Source organism: Wyeomyia smithii, chromosome 1, assembly GCF_029784165.1.
Source record: "Wyeomyia smithii strain HCP4-BCI-WySm-NY-G18 chromosome 1, ASM2978416v1, whole genome shotgun sequence".
NCBI lineage: Eukaryota > Metazoa > Arthropoda > Insecta > Diptera > Culicidae > Wyeomyia > Wyeomyia smithii.
Window position 1 is genome coordinate 174403146 of NC_073694.1, and position 16008 is coordinate 174419153.

The following is a 16008-nucleotide window of genomic DNA, read 5'->3' on the forward strand; positions in this document are numbered from 1 at the left end:
GAGGTGCCGCTACACTATCGTTTGACCATTGTCCTTAAATAACTGCAACCTCATTAAAAGATGCTTCTGTGTGAGCACAGAAACCTTCCGGAGGCTTTTACCACCGAGTCCATGCTCCATAAGCCGACTCTGGATTGATCACAGTCAAGTTCAGCTTATATCTGACTTTCTTCGCAGACCTTTGTTAGGCATACGTTTGATTTCGCTACACCGTCGAACACATACGATTCGCATAGTTTCCCTAGGATTCCTCACATTGGAATCGTGAGCATCTTCGATAAAGAATCCGAAAAAAAGAATCCTCAAGAATGCTCTGTATATGGGACTAGGATACTTAAATAAGGATCGTGTAGTGAGAATCCATCGGGTTCTGCAGGACTTCACATTGGAATCCGAAGACTTCTCATAACACGATTCTCATTCGAGAATCTTAGTCCACGATTCCGATGTAAGGAATCCTAGGGAGTCGTATGTGGACTAGAGTGGCCATTTTTGTAACATCATGCGATTTCGATGAGCGCCGGGCGAAAAAAGTTTCTTTTTTACTCCAAAAATAAGCCATAGAAATTTGAAGTTGATCCGAGTTCATTTATTGGACCCACAAAACGCTTATATGTAAAAAAATAGATTCTCATAAGAATTGCTTTTTTTTCATCTCTTCATGAAGTTTTTTGCCTTAGTTTCTTAAAATAGTTGTATATTTTGTGTCGAATTACTCTTTAATCATAAAACCATATCATAAGGGACATTCACATGTTACGTAACGCTAAATTTTAGCAATTTTGAATACCTTCTATTCCTGAATAACACAATTTTGCATGGGGGCCTCGCACAATGGAACTCTTCATTGAATATCTTCTTCTTCTGAGTACGTTACGTAATAAATGAGTAACCTCTTGTATTTGTTAGAAGATTTGAAGCTGCCATTCAGTGATTATATCCCTAGTGAACTGTCACAATCGGATTGGTGAAGCAAAATTATTAAAGTTATTAAGAGCTTTTTGTATGGATTTAATGTTAGTTTTAGTATTATTATTATTTTTTTTCTATGAAAAAATTCAGCACTAGTTATCTAAATTCACCAGGACGGTGATTTTTTTCAAATATAGTCGGTATATCTCATGTTAATCGAATTGCAATTCTTATGAGTTACGATTGAACAGCAAAGTTCTTAGGCGCGCTTAAAATTTATTAAATCTCCGGCAAAAATATCGTCTAAGAAGTTCATAATACGCTAGTGGATTGGAATATTTCAGAAAAGTTTCGAAAACTAACCAATATTACTTGTCCTCTTCATATCTATGAGCTTTTATGCAAAATATATTACATGGCAAAAGCATCGGACCTTAAACACCTTTCTTCAACTATTTTACAAGAGCATCAAGCGAAATGATTCACAGCTTCAATGATCCAAAAGTTCGCTCGAAATGGTACGATGAAGATTGCAATCAAATCAAGCAATTTTTATGTAATCAAGTTCGAGGTGATTATGAAGTGCTCTTGGAGTTAGCATTCACATTTCTTGGTTGTAAAGTGACCCTTTTTCACTTATCACACGCTATATGGTTAAAAATAACATTTATTGCCTGAGAAAATATTTGCTCTGATCATTGACCATAAATCGCATTCGAGACATGTTCCTTTTTATAGTCAAACTTCACATTCAGGTGTTTTTCGGGTGTACGAATGCTATCCAATGTATGATTCAAGTTATGAATTTTTTACGTGATTCTTTCGCATATATCGAAATTGATAGTCGTTTCAGACGCTGTAACTAAAAAGATGAAGAATCACTTGTGGTATTCAAGCTTGAATTTAAACAAAAAATGATCAGGCGATTAAAAGCGAATGGTCCTTAAGGTGAAACGGTATTGAAGCCCCTAACAGCCAATTTCGAGCCACCACTTCGTACTTTTAGAAGCACAGGACTCGGAAATAAATAATGCATTCCCTGTGAAAACGCTATTTTATGTTTGCTTCACCACAGCAAACATAAAACAGCGTTTTCACAGATGACGCATTACCTGTTACCGAGTCTTGTGCCTTTGAAAATTCAAAGTGGTGGCTCGAAGTCGGCCATTTTTGGCTTCAATACCGTTTGGCCTTAAATAGCTGCTGTCGAATGTCGCAAGCAATAAAATGCTGAACAGTTACTAGTATGTAATTAATCCCATCTCGTTTTATACAATACCAATGCTTTCTTTTCGAGTTTTGAACCTCATGTTGATTTTTTCGACCGTGACCCAGCCGAGTAGAAAAATAATGAGGAATAGCAAACTTCTTTCAAAAATTATTCGCTTTCAACGACGCCACAAAACATGGTGTTAAATTCATGAAAAATTTTAACCGTGTTCCAACACATAATGAAGACGAACTTCAGTTTATATTGCATGTTGTTGGTTCATACCGTAAAAATACCCACCTCATTCTAAATCCGAACTTTTTAACAAACACCAAAAGTTTTAGATTATTTTAAACTTAAATTAGGACAATAATATGATGGTTTTATAAAAATACAAGTGTGTTTGGATACGTTTATCAAGAGATATATGTTAAAAAAAGAATAAAACTCCGTACAATTTTCATGTAAATCGATTTCTTAAATATAAGCGCTTTGTGGGTCCATTAAATAAACTCCGATCAACTTCAAATTTTCGTGGCTTATTGTAGAGGTCAAAAGGAAACTTTTTCAGCCCGGCGCTCATTAAGATCGATAGTTTCAAAAACGGCCATATAAAATATGGCCACTCTAATGTGGACCCCGGACGAACACACATAGTTTCGCATAGATTGCCTAAGATTCCTCACATTTAGGAATCGTAGGCGTCCGTGAAAAGGAATCCTGAAAAAAGAATCCTCAGGAATGCCCTGCCTATGGGACTAGGATTCTTGAATGAGTATGGTGTTATGATTCTTCTTCAAATACTTTTTATAAATTAAAAATTAATTAAAAATTTAAAAATTAAAAAAAAATTAATTAAAAAAATTTAAAAAAAATTAAAAATTAAAATTCTTGCTTCTTTTGCAATTTTAATCTGATTTCGATAGTTTCAACGCCAAAAGATTAAGTAAACGATCTACTTTCAAATGAGCATTAGCGGTGCTCCGAAGGGATTCTCCCTCTCCCAGGTATTCGGTTTTTCGGGAATATGTTCCAAAACTTAGGAATTTTTGGGTATTTAAAAAAAATCTAACCATAATTGGTTCCAATTTCCTAAAATTACTTTCACAGGCCATTTCTATGGTTTTGAGTGTTTTGGTGATATGTCCTCGAAATGGTCCTCCCGGAACAAATTCCACTGGGACTTCTGGTGAAAACAATTAAATAAAACGAGATCAAATATCACATAATATTGGTATTTTCAGAACCGGGATGACTTCCAGAGACCGAAAAACGCCACTTTGAATTCCAGAGACCGAAAAACGCCACTTTGACCACTGTGCACCGTGGAATTTTCAAATAAATCTTTCCACCAATTGTAAATGTCATGAAACATCATACTTATGAATGTGTAAAAACTATACTGGAAGTTATTGCATTAACCCTTTAATGCCCAATTTAATTTCTAGACGGGCTTCGGTAAAATCACTTTGAACCATTGCATAGTAAACACTTTTTAAGTATTTACTGAAGCTTTTTAGAGGTTTGACTGAAGCCCGCTAAAAGTGGGCATTGGGCACTAGAGGGTTAAATAGTGGTTGAAAAAAGTGCTTCACAATAAGTATTTCGTTGTTATTATATCACTTTTTTGTACTTTACGACCTTCAAGACGACATTACTCAAAAATGTACCGTACGACAATTTTAAAAATTTTGACCAGAGATTCTGTATGTCATAACGAATCGATTGGTGTACTCAGATCCTTTAGTGCATTTTTTTATAATAACGGTCTGTGGGAGCATCGTGAAATGTACTATTAAGTTTTTAAGGGGATAATTTAAAATTATTTTTCATATTCTTTGTTTTAACCGAGTCTCTAAATTTTCGAAACAAAACAATAAAACTGATTATCTCGCGCTTTCATTCCGATTGGAACAGTTTCATTTTCACTCTATTCCTTTCGGCTACTGTCATCGAATCACTTCTTTCTCTCTTTCCCATCTATTGTTCATCGGATCGTTTCAAATGAAACTGATGACTATTTCAATTGACAGAGAAAGTGACGGAGAGAGAGACTCTTTCCTTACCATCAGCGTCTCAATTGAAATTAGCACCACAACGCGTCGTTTGATGATAGTTTTCTAATACCGCAAGCAAGTTCCGATCAATATTTCCTCTCTCTTTCCTATACATGCGCGAAGTCTCCGTCAGCGCTCATTGTCATTTTCAATTGTGATTCGTCATGTGAGAGTGATGATGATAATCTCCGCTTTCAATTGAAAAGCATTTGTATCAATTTCAGTTGTCAAAATCAAAGCAAGAGCTTACGACTGGATTTCATGTAACTCACGAAGTGCTCGAAAATGATACAAAAGCTTTTCAATTGAAAGCGCCGGGTCAAAGCGTCACTATAATCTGATAATTGTCAATTGAAAATGACTCCGTCAGGCTCTGGTTTTAACTCTCCGAGGCACTTCCAACTAGGCTGTTAGCTAAACCTAAAATCAGTTTTGTTTTTAGTCTGATCCACTTTTAGTTAAATTTGGAAATAAGTGAATTTAGAAGCGTTTTTTCAGCAAATGCGCTGAATTTTATTCATTTTAGATTTGGCCTTTTGTTCTAGTTTAAATGACTTTATTGATTTGAGCCGAATTTAAAATAATTTTCTTGGTTTTTATTTGTTATATTTTTCCTGAATTTCAGGATCGTTCTCAAGTATTTTTAGTTAATTCGGACCTTGTTCATTTTTGGCAACACGCCTGAATTTTTTTCATGATTTATTTTCACTTGTCAATTAACTCATACAACTTAGACACTAGATAATACCACCAATTTTGGATTCCTAGTCGTTAAAGCGCTTGATGGGTGTTGGTTCAATAATCTGGGAGTATCCGGAATTCAACCGGAACAAATCCATATGTGGCCTAAGCCGATCTACACATTTGAAATAACTACTCGAATAATTATTAGAATAGCACGGTTCTAAGCAGTGCTTTGATCTTTACCATTAAATTACCGGAGCATGTTCCGGTCATACATACGGAACCAGTTGACCGACTTCGGCCATCCGCATTGGTAACGTAATAGACTTAAATACCATATTTTTGGTGGTTGTTGAGCTTAAGTTAGTCAGTTGAAAAACGAGAAAACCAAGAAATATTATTAAACATAACCGTTCGTTTTTGGCACATGTGCCAGAATCGAATAGTGCCGAAATCGATCGGGGTCCTTAGTTTGCTCTATTCGTTTTTTTTCCAGAGGAATTTTTTACTCGTATTTAGACGAATTTTCATGTTCTTTTGTTTTTTTTTTTTTGGTCTGTAACTAAAGCAGGTATTAGACGACGCAAATATTTGCTATTTTTGGTACGATTTTTATTTGCACAAAAGAAAATCTGTATTAAAAAATAGCAAATATTTGCTTCGTCTAATACCTGCTTAACCCGTAAAGACCCGGGACGGAACTTGTTTTTTGAAAATGCTCGTTCTCAGCACTTGAACGGCCGATCCGGGAAAACTTGGTATTTTATTCAAGAGGAATAGTTGCTCTACGTTTTGGTTAAGGTGCCACCCATCTGGACCCCTCCCCGTTTTTGTGAGACGCAAATATGTCTGTGTTTTTACCTAATTTTTCAAACAGATTGAGCAAACGCTGGGAATTTTCATACGTATCAATTGCTCCATGTATCAAATCATGTCAGGTGGATGAAATTTGGTATATAAGAGTGAATTTTGAAGTTTCTAAATTATTTCAGTACAAAATCACAAAACTACTTATTTTCATAAAAATTCAAATGATAAAATCGTTCTTCAAATTTTAAGCTCTACATTTTTGAAGTAAGGTCTCCTGAATCCATACGCGATGAAATATTTATTTTAGTATGCAAATATTTTGAGAAAAACGTTTTTAAATTCACTAAAGTACGTATTTTCAACTTAGCTCTTCAATTTTCAATCTCTATATTTTTAGAGTAACGTCTTCTGAATCCAAAGATGGTGAAAGATTTATTCTATCATGCACAATTTGGAGAAAATCAAGTTTTCGTATGAACTCGTACTTTAGTGAATTCAAACTCGTTTTTCTCTAAATCTGCACAAGCTAGAGTAAATATTTCAGCATCTTTTGATTCAGAAGACGTCACTCTAGAAATATAGAAGATTAAAGAGCTAAGTTGAAACCTACCGTGGGAGACTGAGAAAATCAGGTTTCCATGAAAATACGTACTTTAGTGAATTTAAATTCGTTTTATCTTATCTCAAAAATGTAGAGCTTAAAATTTGAAGAACGATTTCGTTATTTGAATTTTTATAAAAATACGTAAGTTTTGTGATTTTGTACTGAAATATTTTGGAAACTCCAAAATTCACACTTACATGCCATATTTCATCCACCTGACATGATTTGATACATACAGCAATTGATACGTATGAAAATTCCCAGTGTTTGCTCAATCTGTTTGAAAAATTAGAAAAAACACAGACATATTTCCGTCTCACAAAAACGGGGAGGGGTCCAGAGGGGTGGCACCTTAACCAAAACTTAGAGCAACTATTCCCCTTGAATAAAATACCAAGTTTTCCCAAATCGGCCCTCCCAGTGCTGAGAACGAGCATTTCCAAAAATCAAGTTCCGTCCAGGGTCTTTACGGGTTAAGAAGCATTTTCGAGCCCGCTTTGGCTGAATTTTGACCATATTTTATTTTGACCTTTTCTTACAATACTGCTTTTTAAACCATCATTTCCAGCGTTGACTTTTTACAGCCTTCAGAGACGTTTTTCGATCACTTTGAGCTGAATTTGGAATTGATTTTGTTTTGTTATTTCAAGCTTTTCGATGTGTTTTCAAGATCGTTTTATAGTCTCTGGGCATCATTTTGATTCCAGGAGTACCAATTTGGCTATTTATTTGTTTTATAGAAACCGGAATGCGCCATCTTGGAATTCAAATGGACGTCAATTCTCAATCTCAGGATGTCATCACGGTTCCGAAAATGTCAAAATTGGATGGTAGTTGACCATGTTTTTTTAATTTGTTTTTATGGCCGCTAGAAGCCCCCGGAGAATCAATTCAAGACGGTCCATTTTGAGAGCATATCACCAAAATACCCAACACTATACAAATGTCATGTAAAAGCAATTGTACTTCGAACCAATAACTATTAGATCCGTTCAAATATTCGTGAATTTTCTCCAGTTTCCGGAAAACCGGATTTCCGGGAATGTAAGATATTTTTCGGGACACTGCACAGTGGTTTAAAACGCGAAAACGTGATTGTCATCCTTTTCAGTATAAAAATGCCATTTAAATGCTACAGTATATTCGACAAAGCTTTTGTAGATCCTAAGGGGCATCTTTTGATGCAAATAAATTTTTGATTATTTCACCTAAAAGTGAGATAAAAATTTTATTTTTTTATTTACTTATCAAATCAAAACGAAGTCTTCAGCAAAGTTGTAGACAATGTTATGTAGAAAAACTTTGCTGAAAACATTTTTGTTCTATCTCTTGAAAATGGACCACATACAGGTATTTTTGTTCACAGACATCCTTAAAGTTTCGAAATATCGAAAAATATCAAATAACTTTCTCTGAAGTGATTTTACAGGCTTACTATGTTCTAGACATCTTTTCATATTTAATTCGTACTTTTTAATGAAAAATCAAAAATCGTTTCGATTTTGTACATCTTTTAAGAAAAAACATGAGAAAACGCCGAAAAACCAATAAAAAACTATTTTTTAACCCACGCCCAAGTCTTTAAGAGACTGCAAGAAACTAGTGAAACTACTTGAGGAAGCTAGTACTAATCCCCGTCTTCCGAGTGAAGACTGTTGTTTTTGAAGCTTTTCGGGAAATTTTATTTTGAAAAAGTGCATTGTTTTATCTAAAATGTCCTAAACCCTAAGAAAAAGTTGGAAATTTACCCAAGGTATGTTCGGCAAAATTATGTATTTTTTAAATATGAAAAAATGTCTAGAACTTAGTAGGCCTGTAAAATCACTTCAGAAAAAGTTATTTGGTATTTTTTGATTTTTAGAAACTTTAAGGATGTCTGTGTATAAAAATACCTGTATGTGGTCGATATTCAAGAGATAGAACCAAAGTGTCTTCAGCAAAGTTCTTTCTACATAAGAATGTCTACAACTTTGCTGAAGACTTCGTTTTGATTTGATAAGAAAATAAAAAAATTAAATTTTTATCTCACTTTTAGGTAAATAAATCAAAAATTTATTTGCATCAAAAGATGCCCCTTAAGATCTACAAAAACTTTGTCTAATACACTGTAGCATTTGAATGGCAATTTTATACTCAAAAGGCTGACGATCACGTTTTTTTGCGTTTTAAACCACTGTGCACTGCTGACGCTAATTTGAGAGTAGATAAATCACTGAATCTTCTGATGCTAACTATCCAAATCGAATGAAATTGCAAAAGATACAAGAGTTTCAATTTTTGGGTACCCGTGTACCCCGTCGAGCTCAAAATGGTTAAAGGTTTCGTATCCGAAGAATTCTCATAACACGATTCACATTAAAAAATCCTATATAGTCCCATAGACAGGGCTGTCTGGCGGATACCTTCTCGCAGACGTCCACGATTCCAATGTGAGGAATCCTAGGGAATCTATGCGAAGCTTATCGGCGCTGCGAACATATATTGTATGTATGAGGACGTCAGTTAGGTCAAATAGTCTGTACGTTTTAGTGTCAGTTGTTGAAATTTTTAATTCTCTTTGCATATTCAGCAAAAGTTCCATTCCCATTCAAAGAAGTCAAAGCAACTTCGGCTTGATGCTAGATAGACACAAGGTCCATGGCCAGTCGCAGTGTTCAGTTTATGTCGTTGATATATATGTTGGATTTTTAGTCTTACTAAATCATATAATTTCAGATTCAGATCAGAAGAAAGCCATATAAAAATATTAGTTAATCTCGTTTGGCTGCAATGGATTTTTTAATGAAAAATTTCCATTTGTTAACCATCAGTTACACGAGCGTATGGTCAATATTACTTTCAAACAAAGGTTTTGTATACTTCCCGAACAGAATTAACAAGTTACAGGATTAAATTGGCAAGTAGAATACTCTGAGAAAGAGATAATTAAGTTGAAGTCTTTATTTCCACAATCAGATCCACCGTCCCCTCGGGAGCACAATTTGATCTTGAAAAGGAATCAAGTTTACCCTTCTATCTCTCATAATGTTCATAATATTTGATATGATGCTGGTTACATTCTTCACCTTCATCTGGTAAAGAAATAGACACATTATGGTACTCAAACTCATTCATTCGAAATTCCACGTAAAAAACACCATAATTCAAAAATGTGTTATGCTATGAAGTCAGGTTTTTTTTAAAGCGGGGGAAATATACCTCATAAAAACTGCGTAAAAGTCTCGTTTATTCAAATACCGTGTAAAAAGTGTTGTAATTCAAAATTCTGCGTGAGCAATAAGGTCGATTCGAGCATCTGCGTAAAAAAACACGCGTTCATTCAAAACACCGCTTAAAAAACCCCGCGAAGGAAAACCGCGTAAATATATTCCGCCCGTATCGCAGAAACGATTCATCTTACGACTCTGTCGCCGAGTCAATGAGATTCTCTTTGTGTTAGTTAGGGTTGCATGTATGCAAATCCAATAGATTTCTCAAAAAGAAACCTAAAGATTCCTACATTTAGATCCCATATGCGATTCGAACAGATTCTGTCCGTATCGCAGAAATGATTCCTCTCACGATTCATTTAGATTCTTCAGGAATCAACAAGAAGGTTTTCCGTATGCGATTCGAACAGATTCTGCCCGTATCACAGAAACGATTTTTCTCACGGTTCCGTCACCGAGTTATAGGTATCCTGGGAATTTTTACTCATGATTCTCTGCGTGCTAGTTAGGGTATCGTTTTCCCGGGGCATCAGGTTTTTTTTATTTTTTTTTACATTGAAAACAAATGTCTTCTATCGTCCCAAGAATTCTGCAATCTCCCGCTGACTTTTGCATTATATTTTAATTTTACAGATTATGCGGTTCCGTGCAAAGAATAAAAACCTTATGAATTCATTGTTACCATGATAAATACTTACTAAACACCAAAGTTCAAACCTCAATTAACGAATTTTCCTCTCAAAACGCACAATGATTGCTCTGACTTCGAACAGAAAATGTATGATGCATAATGCAACAGTTGTACAATGAATACATTGACAGAGGAGCAATTCTCGCCTAAGCCAGGCCACTAGTGACATTATAAAATTTTGCTCCAAAACACTCTACAAACAGCACGTTTTTATACAGAACATATCTAGGGCTTTCTTAAATAGTGCTCACAATTTCATCTTGAACTCGCCCCCACCTCAAATTTAATCAGTAAAACGAGTTTTGGAACGAGCTGGCAACCACCGATTATAATTTTGAGACCGGCATTTGAAAGCTGAGTAATACTCAGAGATTGAAAATATTCTATTTTCATTTTCCTGAAAACTTGTTCATCCCTTGGCGAACGAGGGGTTCACCAACTGGAACAAGTTCAAGAGCAATTATTATTTTTACTGCGTTTAATCGAACTAACATAAAAAGTCAAAGCTCAAAGAGCTCGTGTTATTAATGACCTGGTTAAAGGGAGGACCCTACTCTGAAAGGTCGAAAAATAATGAAATTTCGTGATTTTGTTTTTGGATGTTTAGAGTAAAGTGAAGTGTTCGGGTACTTTGGCTATTGATTGAGGTATATTTGAAAATGTATTTTTCATTTCATTTAAGACATTTTGAGACATAACTGCATGACATTTTGAGAACCTTTCAAGAATTACAGGTAAAATTTAAAAAAAAATTTTTCGCTGTATTTTCACGTACCTAGACTTTTAAATATTTTTTGCATGCTTTCATTCGACGTAGGACTACGGCTAACCGCACAACCATACGATGGATCACAATAATCAATATGTCGTTGGATTGATAAAATGTTGAAAAATTTTGTGATTCTTCATTATCATTATCATTTCATTGTTAAACAGTGAAAATTTCATAGAAGTTTCAAGGTCGAATTTTCACGAACATTGTACCAATCACATCCAAGCACGCCTGACACAGACTTCATGCGTAGACACCAACTGCCTACTATGATATACTGTATAGCAGTGGCAAAAAAAATTTGACAGAATCTCCCCGTCCCAATAGGTCAACTAATGTTTGCTCTTGCCTCCACGAGCTTAGACTATTTTGATGTCTTGAAGGTGAATCTTTTTCGGAAAGTTCGTAACCACCTCCACTATCAGACAGTTTTACGTTCTGCTGTAAGAATGTTATTAAAAATGATGTCTTGAAAGGAAACATGCTGGCACAGGCAACAGTACTGCACCGAGCAATGTATGAATAGAGCGCTGGTCATTCGTCGTCTATCAGTGCAGAAGAACTCGATATTCATTTGTGTGCAGCCAAGCATAGTGAAGACTACATTGCCGACGCACAGTGAGGCGTGTTGGGTTAATGCGTAAGTATCGTTTTGCGAACTGAAACATAATCAAATTGCCGTTTGAATTATCATCATCTTCTTCTTGTTTCGTATAGTAGCAAATATCAGAATTCAATATGATTATTCGGGTGCCGCAAAATACGTTGCGCCGCCGGGGACAACAAAATGCTGTACGTGTCGGTAAAGGCAGATAGCAGGTTGTAAAAAATTTGGTGCATTGTACAGATTACATGCGTTGTTTATTTTTGAACTGTACACTCTGTTTTTCTCAGATTTTTTAAAAAACCAAATATAGGGTATTTAAAAGACAATAGAAAACCAAAATGCTGCTAGCTAAATGAATTTAGTTCAATATGACAATCCTAGTTGCATCCCGCGGTAATGGTATAGTGGAAAACCAAATTCATTTCATCTTGTAGTTAGAGTTCCGACATTTGTACTTGTATTTTTCAATTAATTTTTTTGTTTTGCATTAGCATCAACAAGAAAATATTACTTTCCATAACCTTACTTGTAATTGAACAACACCAGTCATATCTCTGGAACCGTTTTACCTATTCCGGTCATCCGCTCCGGCAACAAATAGAACCAAAATACTTTTTTTTTTGGAGGATGTTGAGCTTGACTTGGTTTTAATAAATCATGAAATCTACAAAACGTGATTAAACGTAACCGCTCATTTTTGGCACATGCGTGCCAAAATCGAATCGTGCCAAAAGTAAAACGAACTCAAATCAAACAGAGTTTCAAAAGAAAATATAAAACTATTGTAGTCCTACGTCAACTATGCGGTCGTGTCATGGATACCACCCTCTTACTATTTACTTTTCAGAGACAACTCAAAGCTTCTTTATGTTGGCATCTTATTTGGGCTCTTCGAGTGGTTTATAACTATTTTAGAAATCAATATTTTATAAGACATTTTTAAGTGGATTTTTTAATCTATTGTACTGTTTTTACTTGAGCTTAGAGTGTTTTCAATCATTCAAATCAATCAATCAATCAAAAAAAATTCTCGTTCTTTCAAAGATTGTTATGATTAATCACTATACAAATCACAGAAACAAACATTTCTTAACTTTTCACGTAGACAAAAATGGAGGAGGGAAGGTTTCATCAATGTCTAAGATTGTTCACGATGGAGGACGAGGGGTCCAAAATGACAGTTTTGTTTCATGTGGAATATAGACGACCCTCAACCAACAAGCGCACAGAGTGAGAGCGAAAACGGAGTGAATATAAAAGATATCACCAAGTGAGGAACACTTCAAGAGAGAAAGAGAACATAAACAACACTTTGTATTGCTCTTTGTGACACATTGTGTAAGAACAAAGTTTGCGTTGCGAATGACAAAATAGATAGAGAAAAGAAATCATGAAATTAATTTAATTAACAATTATTTAACAATTTACTGACCCGGGGCGGATCGCTCTGAATTGTTATAGCTGAAACAATTGCATGGCAGGACTTCATTTTGAATCAATTCAATATTACACACACACACATTTTGTACTCACAATATATGCAACAAATTTGCAAAAGCGTGAGAAACGAAAAAAAACAGGAAATAAATTATTATCCAGAGAATATCCATGCAAAGTGAAAACAGAGAGACTGAAAACAAAAATGGAGAAAAAGAGAAAGAAAGAGAGAGGAGGAAGACAGAAGATAGAGAGAGAGAATGAAAGTGGGGAATCTAAAATTTGAAAAAAATGAATGAAATTTCGCGCAGAAAGAAACGTAAGACACAACAACAAATTTTACGAAATGCAATAGAGTTCGTAAACACTCAAAGCGTCGCAGACATTGACCAAATCACTTTTTATGTTCGAAAGCTTTGAGCTTCATAGGCGAAATGTGCCTAGATTTTGAACTTATTATATGGTTTTCAAACCAAATAATAACAATTAAAAAGTTAATTAATATAGTGGCAAGGTAAACAAAAGATAAAGTAACCTGTTTTTTGATTGCAAATTGATTGCGAATTGATTGCATATGAAGCTATAGCTGAAGCGATGTACACCAAGTGCCTCGTGCAGCTTGTATCCATACAAGGAAAATGACTCTCAGTTTTGTGTCTCTGGCCGTAATCATCATTCCTCTCAACTGGATGTGTGAATTCAAATAAATAGACCAGCTGGAACAGCGGCGGGTGGCAGTAGTTCCCCGTTAAGCAACCCGTGCTGTTTTCATAACGAACGCAAATGGAGCTGATCAATCTTATCTTGGCGGCATTCGTGAGCTTATCGCTCATTATTTTCTATTTCTTGCGCCGCCTGCAGAGTCAATGGTCGCGACTAGGAATACCGGCTGCCAACCGGCCGCATCTGCTATTCGGCAACGTGAAGGGTCTCGGTCAAACGGAGCACAGCTACAGCATCTTGCAGCGGTTGTACTGGGAGTTCAAACAGCAAAAATTGAAGGTGGGAGGTTTTATGAACTTCTTCCAACCGGCTATCCTAGTTATCGACCCAGATATTGCCAAGAGTGTTCTGGTGAGGGACTTTAATGTATTTCATGATAGGGGAATTTTCGTTGACACCGTCGGTGATCCGCTGAGCGGAGGCTTGTTCAGTCTGGAAGGCACCCAGTGGAGGGCGATGCGCCAGAAGCTAACACCGACTTTTACCTCGGGTAGAATGAGGTACATGTACGGGACGGTGATGGAAGTGGCACAAGAAATGAAGAAGTTTTTAGCGGAAAATTGCCACCGAGAGGATTTAGTGATGAAAGACGTGCTGCAGCGGTTTACGATGGACGTAATTGGTAATGTGGCATTCGGAATTCAGTGTAACGCGATGAACATTCCTGACTCGGATTTCGCTCGAATGGGACGAAAGGCTTTCGAAGTTGATGCGATTCGGTTTATTAAATTTTTCGTCGGTGGACAGTATAAAACGTTTTCGAAAATGATCGGTCTGAAGGTGGTGCCGCCGGATGTGGCTAGTTTCTTCATGAAAATAGCGGAAAACACTGTACTTTTAAGAGAAAGTGAAAATGTTAAAAGGAATGATTTCATGAGCCTTTTACTTGAGATTAAGAACAAAGGAAAATTGAGCACTGAACCAAATTCTGGTGGCGAAGGAATAACCGTTGCGGAAATGGCAGCACAATGTTTTATTTTCTTCACTGCCGGTTTTGAAACGTCCTCAACCACAATGAACTTTTGTTTGTACGAGTTGGCCATGAATCCGGAGCTGCAGGAGCGTTTGAGGGGTGAAATACGCGAAGCAATTGCGAAGGATGACGGAGCGTTGACTTATGAGACACTGTTGGAAATGGATTTCCTAGATAGAGTTGTCAGTGGTTAGTAAATCCGTTTTTTTTTTTCTCGATAGTACATGAATACATTTACCTACTTTTATTTCTCAGAAACCCTTCGGAAATATCCCCCGGTGGACAACGTGTTTCGAATGACCGACAGACAGTACACTATCCCGGATACCCAATATACCATTCCAGCTAATACGTTCGTTCAAATTCCGGTCTATTCCATGCATCACGATGCAGAATATTTCCCTGACCCGGATCGCTTTGATCCGGATCGGTTTCTGCCGGCGGCAATCCGAGAACGGCCTCCCTTCACGTATCTGCCGTTCGGAGAGGGTCCTCGCATTTGCATTGGGCTACGATTCGGCCAGATGCTAGCTAAAATAGGGTTGGTGACGCTACTGAATAACTTCCGGTTCAGACCTACCCCGCAAACTCCGAAGAAGCTGGTGTTCCATCCAAAATTATTTACTTTGTCTCCGAAATCGGCAGTGTACCATAAGATCGAGCCGTTGCAGGGGTGAAAGGACCTCTCGTGATTTTGGGTGATTTTGATGTCACGCAAAGAGATGAATTTAAGTAAAACTGACCAGTCGAGTTAATCGAATTTAAAATATTTTAGTTGTTTTACTGAGGAAAGCTAAAAGAGGCTATCGTAATATTTCGAATATCCGGTGTTATTTGCGTCAATTCCATGAATGAAATAATACAGCAGAGTCTGTTTGAAATAGGTTATCTGCTTGAGTAATCCCTTTATATGAAATAAATCAGTTTAAAGAACGTTATAAACGGGTTGTAATTTATTCGCAAAAAAGATAAACTGGCTTACTTATAACACTACTAATATTATCAACATAATATATAGAAGTCAATGACTTTTGCTCTTGTTGAATATAACACGTTCAGTTTTAAAGAAATGTAGAATGTTTTTCAGTATATTTAATCTAAACTAATTAGTATCATACACTATCTGAGTGATACCTGATCGTGCGGCGCTGAAAGAGGTGACGAAAAGCTGCGGCGATAGAATTAAATGTTTGTTTTTTAAATAAAATTGCAGGCGTCAGAAGATGGCTGAAACGCAACAGTAGGCCGAAACGTCACGCAAAGTAAGAAATGTTCTGTAATTGTTCACCGAAAAATATCAATTAATACGATACATACTA

The 16008-nt window shown here is 36.1% G+C and overlaps 2 protein-coding genes across 7 annotated transcripts in view; both read left to right on the forward strand.

Moving 5' to 3' along the window:
• The window catches only part of LOC129730047 (sodium/calcium exchanger 1), a 488453-nt gene that overhangs the window by 417109 nt on the left and 55336 nt on the right, over nucleotides 1–16008 (forward strand). The window lies entirely within an intron of this gene.
• On the forward strand, nucleotides 13719–15631 carry LOC129730086 (cytochrome P450 6a8-like). The gene is made up of 2 exons (XM_055689121.1): nucleotides 13719–14878; nucleotides 14945–15631. Exons 1-2 carry the CDS (start codon nucleotides 13777–13779, stop codon nucleotides 15364–15366), a joined length of 1524 nt encoding a protein of 507 aa, XP_055545096.1. The 5' UTR covers nucleotides 13719–13776; the 3' UTR covers nucleotides 15367–15631.